Source organism: Bidens hawaiensis, unplaced genomic scaffold (assembly GCF_021521415.1).
Source record: "Bidens hawaiensis isolate Kalapana, Puna unplaced genomic scaffold, B.hawaiensis_p1.1 tig00023795_1, whole genome shotgun sequence".
In the NCBI taxonomy this organism is placed as follows: domain Eukaryota; kingdom Viridiplantae; phylum Streptophyta; class Magnoliopsida; order Asterales; family Asteraceae; genus Bidens; species Bidens hawaiensis.
The window spans coordinates 252,749-269,408 of NW_027493737.1; the positions used below are offsets into that span (position 1 = coordinate 252,749).

The 16,660-nt window shown below is 34.8% G+C and overlaps 1 protein-coding gene across 1 annotated transcript; it reads left to right on the forward strand.

Annotated features, from left to right (window-relative positions):
* Nucleotides 1–363: 363 nt before the first annotated feature.
* Nucleotides 364–4,570, forward strand: LOC143568062 (protein TIC 100-like). Its single transcript, XM_077054305.1, has 11 exons — nucleotides 364–935; nucleotides 1,729–1,800; nucleotides 1,906–1,995; nucleotides 2,083–2,256; nucleotides 2,355–2,445; nucleotides 2,518–2,580; nucleotides 2,669–2,735; nucleotides 2,853–2,956; nucleotides 3,020–3,146; nucleotides 3,227–3,975; nucleotides 4,061–4,570. The coding sequence occupies exons 1-11, from the start codon at nucleotides 364–366 to the stop codon at nucleotides 4,388–4,390; spliced, it is 2,439 nt and encodes an 812-aa protein (XP_076910420.1). The 3' UTR covers nucleotides 4,391–4,570.
* The last annotated feature ends 12,090 nt before the right edge of the window (nucleotides 4,571–16,660 follow it).

A 16,660-nucleotide genomic window follows, 5' to 3' on the forward strand; every position in this document is an offset into this window, starting at 1 on the left:
TTTGGCCGGTCGGTTCGGTTAACCGGTTTGGAATCGGTTTTGGTGGAGAAAATTACAAACCGTTTCCAAACCGACAGGTTCAATTGGTTTCAAACCGGTTTCTACACAATCGGTTTCAAACTGGTTTGATTTTTGGGTCAGTTCGGTTAACCAGTTTATTTGGCCATCTCTAGTTTCACCTACTAGATTCCAATTATAGCAAATAGCCCCCTCATCTTCATCACCCTTGACAATCCAGTCCTCCCACTTTGTAACTCATCAACCTCTCCCCCACTATTTAACCAAAAGCCAACACTCCCATTTCACACACCTTATCTGCCTCATCCTCCCACACTCTTACCACCAAACCCAAGCTCAACAAAAATGTCAGACAACAAATCCACCGGAGAAGACGACTCATTATCCGACTCCGAAGAACCCCAATCACAAAACCCACCAACCACCACGGAACCCCCAAACCAATCCACCTCGACCCGACTCGGAATCTTCGACACCGAACCACTCGGCGACACACCCGAAGCCTACTTCAAAAAAGTAACCGAAATCCTCGAGTCCGACGAGTTCAAGAAACTCGAAGAGTCACAGGAAATTAACGACGTGGATAACATCGAGGACCTTTATGATTTCCCACCCGACCCGGAGAACTGGAAAGAGGAGGATTTGAAGGAGCTGTGGGCGGATGCTCCACCGTTTTTGATGAAACCCGGGTGGGACCCGAACTGGGTGGATAAGGATGAGTTGGAGGTGATTAATGAGGGGATTAGGGAGGGCCGGGAGCCACCGATTGCCCCGTTTTATGTACCGTACCGGAAGCATTACCCGGTGATTCCGCATAACCATTATGATATTCGGAATGCGAAATCGGTGATTGAGGAGTTGGATAGGATTGAGGAGTTTTTGCAGTGGCATAGCTTTGTGTTTGCTGATGGGAGCACGTAAGTTGATTCGATTCGGTTTTGTGTAGTGCATTTTGTTGGGGGAGTTCTACGGTTTTGAATGGTTTAGGCCTAGTCGGGCGGTGGGGCCGGGACTAGCAATTAATCGGGATTAATCTGGATTAATTGGATTGGAATTTATATGTAATTTTCCAAATATAATTTATGAAATTTTATATATAAAATTTTCAATTTTGGCTGATTTTGACCAAATAGCGATTTATCAATATCTAGTCGAAGGGGTAGCGACCACCATTTCATGTATTTATTCATGTATTTATGCATCCATTTCATGTATTTTTTTTTAAAGTGAAAAATTTAGTTGAAATTTGATTTTGGTTATTAACCGAAATGAACTGAATAGAACTGGAAACCAAAAAGGAAACTGAATAACTGAGAACCGATTGGTTAATAACCGAACTGAACCATGCACACCCCTATACCACACCGCTTCAAACTGCCTTCGGATAGATGTCGGACGACTATTTTATTTTCAAAGTTTGATCAGTTATGGTTAGAATGGCTGTCCGCATATTGGCCAATCGCCGTTCTGACCGATAATTTTCAAAAATAGACCCAACTAGTCAGAATGGCAGTCTGAAATCATTTTGACCAATAATTTTCAAAGTTTGACTTTATGGTCACACCAGCCGAATGAGTGTTTTGTGGACGGCTGTTTGATGGTGTGAAATAAAATGGGGGTGGTGTAGCTCTAGCATGACCCTTACTCCCTTAGAATATATAGCAGTTAATTGGAACTCTAGATTTAAGCATTTGCTTGCGTTATCTAAAGGTATGAGGGGACAGTATGGGATGATTTGGCTCACGGGAAAGGTGTTTATGAAGCCGAGCAAGGATTGGTCAGGTTTGATTGTATTGTAAATATTTATGAATTATAATTATAATATTATTTATACAATGTATTTGACAAATTCGTGAGGTTAAAGTTTATGTTACTGGATGATTACAGATACGAAGGTGAATGGTTGCAAAACAATCCGGAGGGTCACGGGGTTCTTGAAGTTGACATACCTACTTATGAACCTGTCCCGGGTTCAGAGTATGCTTATAATCCAAACTATGTTCTTACATGTTTTTTAATCATAAATGTAAAAATTGAAGCTTGATTATTTGTTTTTGTTTTCAGGCTTGAAGCCAAAATGCGTGCTGAAGGGCATATATTTAAAAGAGATTTTATGTCACCGGAAGATAAAGAATGGCTTGAGAAGGATATTGAAGACTGTGTTAAATTTTCTCGGGGCAGAGTTGAAATTCCGTTTTATGAAAATGAAGAATGGGTCAGACAATTTGGAGAGAAACCGTAAGTTATAATTACAAATCATATTACCGTTTTATGTACATTTTGCTTACGAACTCTATTTTCACTGTCATAACTTGTTTCCTAATGTTGCATGATAGGGAGAAAGGTCGATACCGTTACGCGGGTCAGTGGAAACATGGCAGAATGCATGGTTGCGGTGTTTTTGAACTCAATGAACGCACCACTTATGTAAGTCCAATTAGCCGTGTTTTTTAATATCTTATGTAGATGAATGGTAAACTTGTTATGCTCATTATGCAGGGACGATTTTACTTTGGAGAGTTTTTGGAGGAAGATCATGGTTGTGATGTTGATGCTTCCGCGGTAATGTTGAAAATCTTTGATTTTAGTTTAATGTATTCTGTCTTTATTTATGATAAACAAAAATGTCTTAATTAAAATGGAATTTCAGTTGCATTCAGGTATAGCGGAAGTGGCTGCAGCAAAGGCTCGGATGTTTGTTAACAAGCCTGATGGAAGTAAGCAATCTAATAATCTTTTTTTTTATTATAATTTTAACTAAGTTTTTGTGAATTGTATGTTGAAGACACATAAATACTTAATTAATGTGTTGAAACTTTGTTTTTCTGTTACAGTGGTCCGAGAAGAGCGGGGCCCATACAGTGATCCTCAACATCCTTATTTTTATGAAGGAGAAGATATGTGGATGGCACCAGGCTTCATCAATCAGTTTTTCGAAGTAAATATTAAATTAAAAAGAATAGTTTTTAAAAAGTATTAATTTTTTTATGCTTCTGTTCAGGTCCCAGATTACTGGAAAGTTTACATGGAAGATGTGGATGAAGAACGACAAATGTGGATAAATTCGTTTTATAAGGCCCCACTTAGGTTACCCATGCCAGCCGAGCTCTCCTATTGGTGGGAAAATGGTATTGCATATGAAAATTTGTGAACAGAATCTAGTTTATTTAATTAATGCAGTGTATAAGATTTTAATCATTTTAAACAGACCACTCTCCTGAGTTTATTCTCCTTAACAAAGAACCCGAGCCTGATCCTGAAGATCCATCAAAACTGGTATACACTGAGGATCCCGTTATCTTACACACACCAACAGGGAAAATAATAAATTATGTAGATGATGAAGAACACGGGATCCGTTTGTATTGGCAACCATCTGTATTCGATGGGGAAGAAGTTGACCCCAGCGAAGTTGAGTTTCTACCACTTGGAGATGAAGAACTGTTTGAACGTGACGAGCGCAACTTTTTAGAGGGTGTGCTGACATCAGCGCAAGATAAATGCAAAGTGATGCTTGAGAATTTGGAAAAACGCATCGAAGAGAAGAAGAAAGAGAGTGATGCGAGGTTGAAGTTAATAGAAACGGATATTGAGATTGCGGAAGCTGAATCTGAATTAAAGGAGATTATTAAAGAAATGGATGATGAGTTGAAGAAATTGGAAAAAGAAGAGGAAAAGAAGATAGAGATGGAATTGGAAGCCGAAGCTGAAGATGAAGATGAAGTGGTTGAGAAGCCTGAAGAAGTATCGCGTGTTGAGGTTAACGTTGATGATATTAAAGTTGATGATGTTAAAGATGATGACGAGGATGATGAAGATGATGACGACGACGACGATGATGATGCACCACCGAGTTTTGGTTCTGTTATTAAAGACGAGAATAGCAAAAATGGTGGAAAATCTGCACCGTTTGCCGCATCTTCTATGCAGTTTGGTTCTTTGGGTGTTTCATCTATGGTTAGTTTCAACTTTCTAGAAATATTGTTTGACCAATGTTTGACTTGAAAATTTTATTATTGCATATAATTTGTTTTTATTCTAGGTTCCATCGCAGTTACAGCGGTTATTTGTGGCATGGAAGGAGTCAAAGTTGCATAAAAAGACTTCTCTTTCTTCTCGGGTTTTGCCAGATCAATTGACCCGAAAGAGTTCAGTCAGATTCGAACGTCCGTTTGACCAAGGTTTGACTTTGAGAGCACAACACCGGGTCAACAAATGTATCACAAGGTCAACTCCTGGTACTCCTTTTAAGCAGAAACCTTCTGCGCATGTTCGAAGAAACATGACGGAGCAAAAAACACAAAGGTTGGCCTGGCCGTGCATACGTCCTAATGAAGAGTTAAGTATTTTATCTTTGCATTTTCCTATTTAGGTGGTTGTTTTACAGAATCACCCCTGGTGCCTGATTTGACACTGGTTTTTTTAGCTCTTTTTTTCAGTTTTGTAAGTTTAATTGATGCCTTGCTTATTGGCAGACATACCTGTGGCATTTTGACATTTTGCCTTTTAAGAGAAGCTGTTGTATGAACCTCATTTGGTGAAAAATCAAAACCTGAAATATGAATTGTTCACAAGAGAGTAAACTTCAGAAATGGCTAAGTGTTAGTGGGGTGTCCCAAGAATGATTGTTTTAGTGAGTCCAAAATTCAATTATATTCCCACATGTTATGTCATTTCATTTGTACCTCATGGATCTTAATATAATTATGTATACACATTTGAATCTTAATCCTTATCCGATCCAGACCTCACCGACGTTTCATACGGCTCGAATGATCATACATGCCACTTGGTTGGGTGAAAAGTGGTCAAACGTGCCATATGGTATGCGTCTACAACTTGTATGATTTTTGGCCGACAAAGAAATGACTGATTTGAATACCGACAAAACCATACGTGACCTTTTTCTCTCCATATGCCTTATATTATAGGATGAAAAAGTTCATCTGATATGTATGATGTTAAGAGAAATATTAAGATGTGTGTTAAGGTAGCTAATTCATACACTCTTTTAGTTAGATCTATAATTCTGTGTACACTTTTGTGGATGGTGTACCGATAACAACCATTGAATAAACAATATTAACCAACACAAATTATGAAGTTTGCTTTGGTAGCTAATTTATACACCTTTTCATTTCGACCTACATACACTTTTGTGGATGAATGAACAATATTAACCAAACAAATGATTGTATGCCTGGGTATTTAATTTATAGGTGAGTCTATACATACGTTATACATAATTATTTAAAGAAACTTACATTGCTATTCAAATACAATCATTATTTTTCTATATTGTGCAATATTCTAATAATTGTTTTTTTTTCTTAAAAGTCACTATACTTGAGAGTTGAGACGTGAGAAGCATGCCCAATGTGTGTGTCTTCAATGGAGCTTTCAAGTAGGATGTGAAGCCGGACCACTACTCATGTGAACCACAAACAATTTAATTTTGCAGAACACCAACAACCAATTCTAGATTGAAGAGCTGAGAAATGCATGCATAGGTTTTTACGATTATTGTTCTAGTTTTTTTAATTTTTATTATAACTTTTTCCTAAAAATCTAGTTACAATTTTATTTTATTTTTATTTATTTACTTTTTTGTATTGGAAGAAAGAACTTTAGGTATATCTGTTTATTTAAACAAAAGTATACAATTTGGGGTTATGTAACTACTCTACCCATATTCTGATATTCATGCTACTATGCTAGTTGCTACCCTTTTAAATGGAAATACACATGTCTAATATTATAAGGGAATAACATGGATTGTTTTATCAATCAAAGTGATATTGATGAAGAAGATCTTACAAGAAAGATACTAAACCACAAAGTTTTAAAATAATACATCTAGATTCCTAGAAGGACGAAAACATGAACTTAGTTTTTTAAATTGGAAAAAGGGCAAATGGTTGATACACAACCTCGCATCCATCATGTGTAATTTGGCGGCTTCTTTTTCTTACTCTTTTTTCCTGATGTTGCTTCAACTTTTTATAAAAGTAAACATTCCGTCCAAATATGATGTTGCTTCACGTTTCTATTTCCGATTCAAAAAGGGGTAGCGGCGCAGCTTGTTGCCCGCTTGCCTTCTGTTTCGATGTAATCCAATAAACAATTAATACGAAAATTAATCGGAAATAGATATTGAATATAAAATATATATATATATATATATATATATATATATATATATATATATATATTTAACTTTCATATTTCATATACAGTTCTTTGTGATCTTTAGATTCAAAAACAGTTTTCATATTAGAAACGTGACATAATTAGACTCAAACTTTGTTACTTGTTCAACTATTAATTAATATGACTATATCACTAACTCAGTTAGCAGTGATTGCTATCAAGAGCAAAATTACATACCAGTAATCAATGTCAAGATTGAGAACTTACAAATATAAAGTCTTATTTATAAAAGAGTTGTTTGACAGCCTCTTAATGATTCCATTAAGAGGCTACATCTGAATCAGTTAGAGGTAAAGTGTGTTTGATCACTAATATGACATCTATAATGGTTCATAAAACCTCTTAAAAGGTAAGGTTTATAAGCATATTGATCGATTTAAATGCTACATCTTAACCGATCAGGCATCTTAATGGCTCAGCACAAGGTTGCCAAAATCCGTATAGGTTAGTATTATAGTTCTAGTTGATATATACCCAATAACTCTTATAAGCTATAGAGATATATATGCTAAAGGTGATTCAGATGTAGCCTCTTAATGATTCCATTAAGAGGCTACATCTGAATCAGTTAGAGGTAAAGTGTGTTTGATCACTAATATGACATCTATAATGGTTCATAAAACCTCTTAAAAGGTAAGGTTTAGAAGCATATTGATCGATTTAAATGCTACATCTTAACCGATCAGGCATCTTAATGGCTCAGCACAAGGTTGCCAAAATCCGTATAGGTTAGTATTATAGTTCTAGTTGATATATACCCAATAACTCTTATAAGCTATAGAGATATATATGCTAAAGGTGATTTTAACCGAGTTGGAGAGAGAGTACAACTCTCGACTAAAAAATGAAGTGGTGGATATAATACAAATAGGTTATCATCAAGATTTCACGCAAACCATCATATAAATATAGCAATGTATCATGTATTGTATTTTGATAGTTGATATTCTCTCTTTTATCTCTATCTTTCTATAGATTGTCTTACTACCAACAGAATTTTCAAATTATCGTATTATTAACAAATAATAAAAACACATTTTCTTAAAAGAAAAAACTATCGTTATATAAAAACATCGTTGTCCAACATCCGCCCCCATAAAGAATCAAATATTTCAGCCGACGCCATGTCTGATTTTTTTTTTTCAAAAAAATAAAAATAAAACTGTTCAAATTTCGTCGTTGTGGAATTATTTGACATGTCAATCAATAACTAACAATGTTTATTTTTCTTTTTTTAATATTCCCTTTACCGTAGAAATACCAAAAAATTGTTCTCATAATTTTATTTAATCATACATGATTTCTAGTATAACCAAAAAATTGTTCTCATAATTTTATTTAATCATAAATGATTTCTAGTATAGGCTGTCTGCTAAAATTATAACCAGTTCTTTTATTAAAAATAATTTATATGTTTACTTGTTTGTCGGCTAGTAACCAATAATGTTGTAACATCCGTCATCTCATATTAATCATTATTTTTCGTTCTGGCATTAGGAGCTCACAGACTTGTTTTTATTTATACAAGGCTAATGGAAACTTCCATGCAAGTCACCCATTTATAGATTATATTCATACTTGAGTATGTTTAACTGTGTAGCTAGTCTTCCTTTCATACATTGTCATTGCTAGCAAAAACGTGTTGATGATACATGAGACGGAGCGTTAACATCTCTCATGTAGACTGAACAAATAACGTAGGATTTTTTTGAGGTGTTACAAACGCCCCTCACTCATTCTAGCTAATGAGCCAATGAAGTTTACCCTATCATCGTAAATGGAAAGAAAACAGTAGTGGCTCAGATATGTTATAACATCGTACCCTTTACACAAACTAAATTGTCCTTTAACATGTATTATAGGTTGTATCATGTGTTAGATATTTTGTAAAACTCTTAAATATAAAGTGTTTTAATTTGTCAATGACTCCTATATTATTATATATAGTATAGATATGAATATAGATATTTTGAACTTAATACTTCAAATTAAGGATAACCAATTCTTATCAATATCTATACTATTTAATAAAAGATAATCTCTCATACAAATGTGAAATGTCGTCTTCATATCTTTACTGACTTATTAACTACATCTATTTTTTTAATAACGAATCAACTTTAAAGAAAATATATACTAGTTAAATTAATAGAAAAAAAACAGTTATTCAAAATCACTCCTAGTTATTTTGAAGAAACTTTGAGTTTAAATATTATAATCAAAATACTAATTGGATATTTTATTGCATTAAATAGTAATTAATTTATATAATCAAAAAGTGTAGGTAGCATTGAAATACAATTAGAAGTGATCTTTGATCCGTATTCTGTTCATTTACGACTCAATGGCGCGTCAATCATAGAGTGACCAATAATCATAATATCATATCATAACCTTAATTTGAGTAACTATTTGCAAATTTGTTGCGTCAAGGAATCCACATCCCACTTGGACGGTGGGTTTCTATCCGATCACATGCCTTTTTTTTTTCTTAAAAACCAAAGGTGATTTTGGATTATATTGAACATTGTTTTTTTTTTCTTTTACGAAATCATATTCTAGATCTAGAGTTTCAAATAAGGGTGGCAAATGTGATCAATTAGGTTGAATGGATTGTAATACAAATGCCACTCCAATATAAAGGGATGCTAATGATGAAATTAATTTCAGTCACAAAAAATCCATTACAAGTCCAGTTGTAAGGCTTTTGTGTGATTAATTTGAAGCTGTTTTGTCTATTGCATATACATGACGAGATCATGAGAAAGTGATATCAACAACCGACGAAATATGCTAGTGATTACCGACAGATCACACAAAAATTCAGAAAAAGGAAGAGTTGAAAAAGTTTTTGTTGTCTGCTGATAAATGCGATAAATATTCGTTGGAGCTAACTGACAACTCAGTGATATAAATATCCGTAGGTAATTTCCACATATTACATATCCACAATACAGTTAATAATCCTATTCCGGATGAGATTCTAGTCTGCATTTTCATTATTGATGTGTCCAAATTCTAATTGATAGTCCTTTAGTAATCCATCACTAATTTTAAAGATATAATTCTTGCCAGACGAATGTTCACATAAATCATTTCGTGACGGAAAAATGTGACAATAAATATATACAACCTGAACCTCAAATGTTTTCAAATATGCTTACGCATAATGCATGTTTTAACAATGTTAGGTACTGGTGGTATGAATATATCAAACTTGAATACGTCAAAAGGTGGCCTACAATTTTACCACATATAATACAATGATAATCTAATTCTTATCAAGAATTCATTGTATTTTAGCATGAAATAAACCAACATTCCATCGCTTAAAAATACAAGATTAATAATTTCATTATATCAAATAACGAAAGTTTTCATAACATAAGATTTGTTACTTTAGGGGAAAAAAAACATGAATTTTCGAATTAGATGTAAAAAACAGTCAACAATTATTACTAACATAAATGGAAGAGTCAAGAAAAGACAGTGATCGGGCTGATGAAGGCGACATACGAAATGCTCAACTGTGCATAAAATGCCATATGCAATTATGCACCACCACAACTTAATCTGATATCCTCGTGTCAGTCACTATCCTACTCAGCAAGTAAAGTCTTGACACCTGAATTTAATAATTGAATAATGCTTCATAATTGGTTAAAATGCGTCCACTTGAGCGTTAACCACCGGTTATATATAACGAACCTTCTTGCTTTCAACAGTTGAGCGTAAGCCTTATATATTAACTTAAGCGCACGCCTCCACTTCTTTCAAACTCGTCGTCCACTTTCCTCTCATAATTTACCAATCTGCCACTCCACGAGTATTCATGTCAACGAAGAAGAGTATTCACAAAGGCCAGGATAAGAACAAGAAGTGGAGATTAACCGAGAAAGCCATGTCCTTTAACGGCCAGTCTGCAGAAGAAATGGTTGGGAAACTGCCGAGGCCGAGGACGCTGCCCGAATTGAAATCGGGCAGGTTTTCGTCCTCGACTGAGGCGTTGAGGCCCAAGTTAACGAAGCTATTGCTTAACGTGACCATACAGAGAAGCTTGGGTCCTGTTCAAGTATTGATTTCACTGGAGTCGACTGTGAAGGATCTAATAGCCGAATCTCTACGGTTGTATTCGAAGGAAGGCAGGCGGCCGATTTTACCCTCACTCGTTCCTTCTCGTTACGGCCTCCATTACTCGCAATTTAGCTTGGAAAGTAAGCTCAGTTCTGTTTATATGTGTATTATTAATCAACTATATATTACATTATATTACATTACATAATTTAAAATTTAGATAAATAAAACGAAACATAATAAAAACACTATTTTCTAGTTATAGTAACAATATAATAATCAAACTCTAATAATATATTGTGTAATATTTTCAACCAGTTGATTGTAAAATTGATTTTCTAAGAATCGATAACACAACAGGTTTGGATCCGGACGAGAAGTTGATCAAGTTAGGTTCAAGGAACTTCTTCCTCTGTCCGAAGCAAACCATTGCCACGGGCGATGAAGGCGGCAGAGTTGGAATCGACTCTTCCGCCATGACAACTTGCTCCGAGGAAGCAGAAAATATGACGAAAACCGGTCCAGGTTGGCTTCGATTCATGAACTTCTTGCAGTAGGAGTTAGACTTGATGTTATGGATCATATGTTAGTTCCGTTACTATTTTTGGCCTAATTAGCACGCCGTGCCAATTTCAATTTCTTATCAAATTAAGAATGAAGATAATTACTATTGTACAGTGGTGAATATGTTTCATATAAGAATTGTATAAAAATATTTTTTATTATTTGTAAACAAAATCATTATTATTGTGTAATATTGGGATTGCAATTTGCATATCCTAAATCTTTGGTCATTGCAACGATGACCGAAAACGAAACAGATGATGACACGGGCCCTAGTTGAACAACGATAGATGCTAGACCGGGACCAAACGACGAGTAACCAAAGGATGGTTAAAGTAAAGGAAAGGAGGCTATTCCATAGTTTCAAACAACCCATTGCTTTTGTTTACATAGTTGAATTAACAAAACTTTATCAAAAGAAAGAAAGGCAAAAGAATAATTGTAAAATAGACGAATTTTTTTAATTAACTAGATAATATAATAAGCATGTTTTTTTTTAATAATATTTTGATTCAATTAGTGAAATAATAAAGACAAAAAGGAATCGTATTGTAGGGTCATATATGGGTGTGATTCATGAATGGAGTGGGCATGCATGTCAAGTGGTATGAATATATACGTCAAGAGAAGATTCAATCACATATCTATCTAGCCTAACAGCCAATGTTGAAGAGTTGTGGGACAAACCATAACACTTGCCCAACTTGATAACTCTCCCATCTTATTCCCTTGTCAATTATATGAATCACCATACATATATACAAAAATAGTCTTATTCATTTAACCCAAGTTTTTAACAAATTACGCGAAAACTATAATTCAATTAAAAGACATCAACTGGATACGAAATATCTAGGGGTTCTTTTCATAGTTCGAAATAGTTGTAACGTTGTCACATTTCGTCTTCCTTGTTGGGAAAAAAGGGATGACGCTTTTTGACGTTCAATAAGCGTAATGAAGATACCGCATACCATATTTTTCATTTATGCCACCACTTGTTAGTTGTTACTTTACAAGTGATTGTTGATCACAAACTCACAATCTATCATCTTGACTTCATCTTTTTATAGATTATCTAATCACATGTTAAGTTGTGATATTGGATTCAATTAATAATTCAAACTTAGTCAAATAGTTGTAGCTTTTGAAAGCACATTAAATACTAATTTAGGAGGTGGTACCAAATTCCAATTTGCAAGGAGGATGTACCAAATTCCAAATAACAAAAGAAAGGGGAAGGTGCTAGATAATAAATAGTTTTTGTTCTATTCTGGGGGAGGTTCATTTCTACAATGTTTTTCATTTTTGTTTTATTGGGGTGGACCTATAGTTTAATGCCGGTTATTTGTTTGTGTACATATAATGATTTATATTTTATATCATATAATCACTAATTGTTTTTCACATGCATACATATAACTAATTTATGTATCTATAGAATGTGTGGGTGTTTAAATATAGTGTCTATGCATATACTTAGAATCTCATCTTCACCGCGGATGAGTTTTAAATTTTAACTAAAAAGAGGAACCGTCGCATTTTTATTTACGGTATAGTTACTAACCTAAAGGTTCCAATGCCTACACTGCAGTGTTTAAGTGAAAATAAAAACCTTATTCCATGCAATTTTTCTTCCCAACAAGAAACATATCAAATTTTAATTTACTTAATTAAACGATATGGTCATAACTAGGTTTGAGTCTGACTTAGTGACTCACTATCCAGCTTAGGACGCGGATAACATATCGTGTGATTTTCAGTTGTCATATTCTCAATTTTCTTATCAAAGTCATACAAGTATTAAGGTGGTGTTTGGGTGAGCTTTTAAATTTTGCTTATTTGATGTTTGAAAAGGAAAAACAATTTTGAAAAGCTCTATTTTAAAGCTTTTGGATGAGCTTTACCAAACACCTTTTGCTTTTCAAAAATCAAATAATCAAAAAAGAAAAAAGCTCTCAACCCCCCCCCCCCCCCCCCGGGCGGGATATACAACCTTATTTAGAGTCCACTAACAAAGAAAGCCTATATACATTAAAAGCCCAGTCATTTGTTTTGGGCCGAGAAAATGGAGATCCGAGCTCAATCTAGTAGCCCATGTAGAATCCAGTGAACCTGGGCCGATTTGTGAGGCAGGTTAAGTTATGGTATATTGAATTACACACTTAGCTCAATTTGATGATATTAGGAAACCTATGGGCTTTCTAACTTTTCATGCTCAGAACAACTCATACAGTGACAGTTTGATTAACAAAATCCGGTCAAATGGGCTGTGAGTCGTGTGATAGTCAGGCTGACAGGCTGGGCTATTCATTAATCTCCTAAATCGATTTTATTCAAATTGTCATAATCTTTTTGTTATGTAGACATAGGTTAAGTGTGACTTTTAGGTACTAAACTGAACTTATGAAACTGTTTTGTCTGGCAAAGATTATGTTGATAACTTAGAACCGGTACTAATTGAGCCTGTTGGCAATGCTAGTGAAACCTTAACGAACGTTATTTACCTAATGTTATGGTTTGTATTGTTTTATGATTCTTTAGAGGTTGTAATTTTTAAACGTTTATGTGGGCTTTATATTAGAAATGCAATCATTAAATAAAACTCGTGTCTACAGAATGTTATATTCATCTAAACATCAGCTGATTCATTTACTGACTGATAATCGATTTGTATACTGATGATTGCAAGATATATTAATTAAACACTTAGTGTTTTCGTAAATAAGTTGTCTTAGTTATCTTAACATTGATGATATATTCCTACCAAGAATATGTTAAAATCGTGCAATGCATAAGTGTGAGAGAAAAACATATACAGTTATAAAACCGTCTTTTGTATTGCGTTCAATACAATTGGTACAAATATGCTATATGTGATTCATGTGGCTTGAGTGGTTGTCATATTATATATGTATATGAATCAATTTCTTAATAATTTTCTATCTTTTTTTTATTTTTATTTTTTACAGAAAGTGGTTGATCATTAAAGCACTATTCTCTAGGGGACCTATATGTCCAACACTATGGGTACAAAGCAATATTAATGATTGAATGATTTTACAATGATAGAATAAACATAGAATCTTTTTATTTAACTCATGTAAACTTATTATTACTGTTACCTATATAAAGGCAAAATATATATGTCTGCATTCTTTTTGTTTATTTCTTTGCTGGCTGAAGGTGACAATACATGATTTCTGAGCGTTGAAGGTGATGGGTTCTGTACCATGAAGCCTCATTGGCCACGGGTTTTTGAGTATGAGCTTGCACCGACTATCTACTTTTATCAACTTTCAATTATTAACCATCGCAGTTTGCCTTATGTAACCGGTCCTAAAAGGGTTTTTTAGACCAAATGCCAATTGCCGGGTAGGTGCGGTGGGGTCGTAAAACAAAGTAATATTTCAAGGACCAAAAGGTATATACTACATCTTAGATAATTATTGTGTTAATTCATTGAAGATTGATTGTCATTTAATTGGTTGAATATGCTATGTTTAACGTTCTACCCGTGAAATATGCTAGTCAATTTATTGGAACATTACATAAGTCACGTGTTGACTTCTTTTTTTTTAATTATTTTTCTTAATTTATAGTAATGAACTTAAAGGCAATTCATACAAACGTTTGAAGCCAAACACTACTTATTTTGAGTGATTTAAGTTGTTTCATATCGGCATAATTGTCTCACCCGAATTGGAGAAACATGCATGCTCGCATAGACCAACATATTGAGAACTCCCAAAACTTAAAGTGGGATTAAGTAAAGTTAAATCACAAGGGGTGAAACGATATTATTGAGGACTATGAGGGGTGAATGTGGAGTTTGTTAAACTATCAAGTCAAGACACAAGGGACAAATTTTACGGCATAAAAAGATTTTTCCAAAACACAACCACCGACACAAAATGTACCAACCCCCTTTCTATTTATAATTACATCAACGGCTACAAACATACATACACATTTGACTTCGTGTTCAGTAGTTACATCATATATAGTGAATATTTGCTATTTTAACTTTTTTGTTTTTATTTTATTAGTGAATAAACACTAGTTTAAACCGGAGCTTAGAAGGGTATTTTTACAAGGTTGAGAGTATGGTAATCAAAGACGCGTTATGAACAAGAACAACGAAACAATATGACTAACATCAAACTTTATTGATCAAGAAATCCGACTCAAAAACTTGATACAATTTGTCCCATACCCTAAACACGGTATTTATAGCTAACCTAACACGTTATACTATAACCGAGGTTCTATTTAATCAATTTCATAATAATTATCTTCCTAACATGTATCAAATAGGAAACTAGATAATAATCCATAAATTGATTAATATTATTTAATCATTAACTTGCACGCCAAGTCAATATCTTAGCCGCCCCCACACACCAAGCCACGGGCTGACTCGAGAATTCCCAGCAATCACCCCCTGAATTTCTGATTCGTACAGGGGAGATCTTCCGGCTTTAGAAAAGCTTGCATCTCCTTGAATTTAGTCCGCTCAAGAGCAACTAATATCTTTATCTTCTTGATCCGTGCTTCCAGGGCGAATACTTCATCATAGTCAATCCCGGATGTTGCACGTATCCTTTATCCACAAGCGTCGCCTTGTGTTTGTTTATTGGATTCCGTTTTACTTTGAATACCCGTTTTAAACCGGTAGGTTTAACTCCTTTTGGTAACCCCGTTAAACTCCGCGTTTTCTTTTTCTCGATTGAATTGATCTCGGCCCGCATCGCTTTCATCCACTCGAGTTTCGATTTCGCTTCATCAAAACTACTCAATTCATCATTCAATAACACTGGTAGTTCTTCGAGTTCTTCATTGGAATTTAACTCGTAATCACCAATATTATCGGGTAAGTTTAAAGGACAAGTAGAACGTTTAACCTGGGTTTGCACAACATTATTCATGGCTGCCTTACTGCAGTTTGCGACGGGAATTGTGCTAAGCGACATTTTCATTGCTGTTATTGCAGTTAGCGACAGATTCTTTGCTGGTAGAACCAATTTTGCCGTTGTTGCTGTATATAATGAGGCTGTCGTCGTTGCTGCTGTTAGCAACAGTTTCGTCGTTGCTATTGCTGCAGTTTGTTTCGATGGTTTCGGTGTCACTGTTCGAGACCCGAAATTATCGGCCTGCAAATACCGGAGAACATACCTGGTAATTTTGCTTGTAAACAAATTGGGTTCCCAATATCTAGTCGGATTTTATAAAGCATCTTGGCTTTCCCCGTGACCTTCATTAGTAACCTCCCACTACTATCGTGTATCGTTAAGTAGTTACTCTTTATCCGTATATCATAACCCGACGCGGTTGCTTGACCCAAGCTAATCACTTTACACTGCAAACCCGGATTATAATAAATATCGGTCATCAATTTATGTTCTCCACTTTTACCTTTAAAAACAATCGAACCCTTCCCTTTGATCGGTACACACGAACCATCCCCGAACCTTACTCGTCCGACTATCTGTTCGTTTAATTCCGCAAAATATTCACGGTTTCCTATCATATGGTTAGTTGCACCATTATCTAAGTGCCACATGTCGACCTCACCTGAATCGGTATTGTACTTGTCTGAATTACTTTATCTTCGTTAAGGTATACGGTTTCCCGAACACCTTCCATCATGAAAAACGAAGCATCAAGATCTTTTGGTTCACGCTCGTCCATTCGGTTCAGATTTGCTTCATCATCTTTTCGAAACCGGTCGGGGCACCTTGAGACAAAGTGCCCGAATTCATCGCACCTATAACATTTAATGTGTGACAAATCTCGT

Coding starts and splice junctions, on each gene's coding strand:
- LOC143568062 (XM_077054305.1), top strand. CDS start 364: ATGTCAGACAACAAATCCACCGGAGAAGACGACTCATTATCCGACTCC. Junction 1,801..1,905: donor GCCGAGCAAGGATTGGTCAG/GTTTGATTGTAT, acceptor GGATGATTACAG/ATACGAAGGTGAATGGTTGC. Junction 2,581..2,668: donor GTGATGTTGATGCTTCCGCG/GTAATGTTGAAA, acceptor ATGGAATTTCAG/TTGCATTCAGGTATAGCGGA.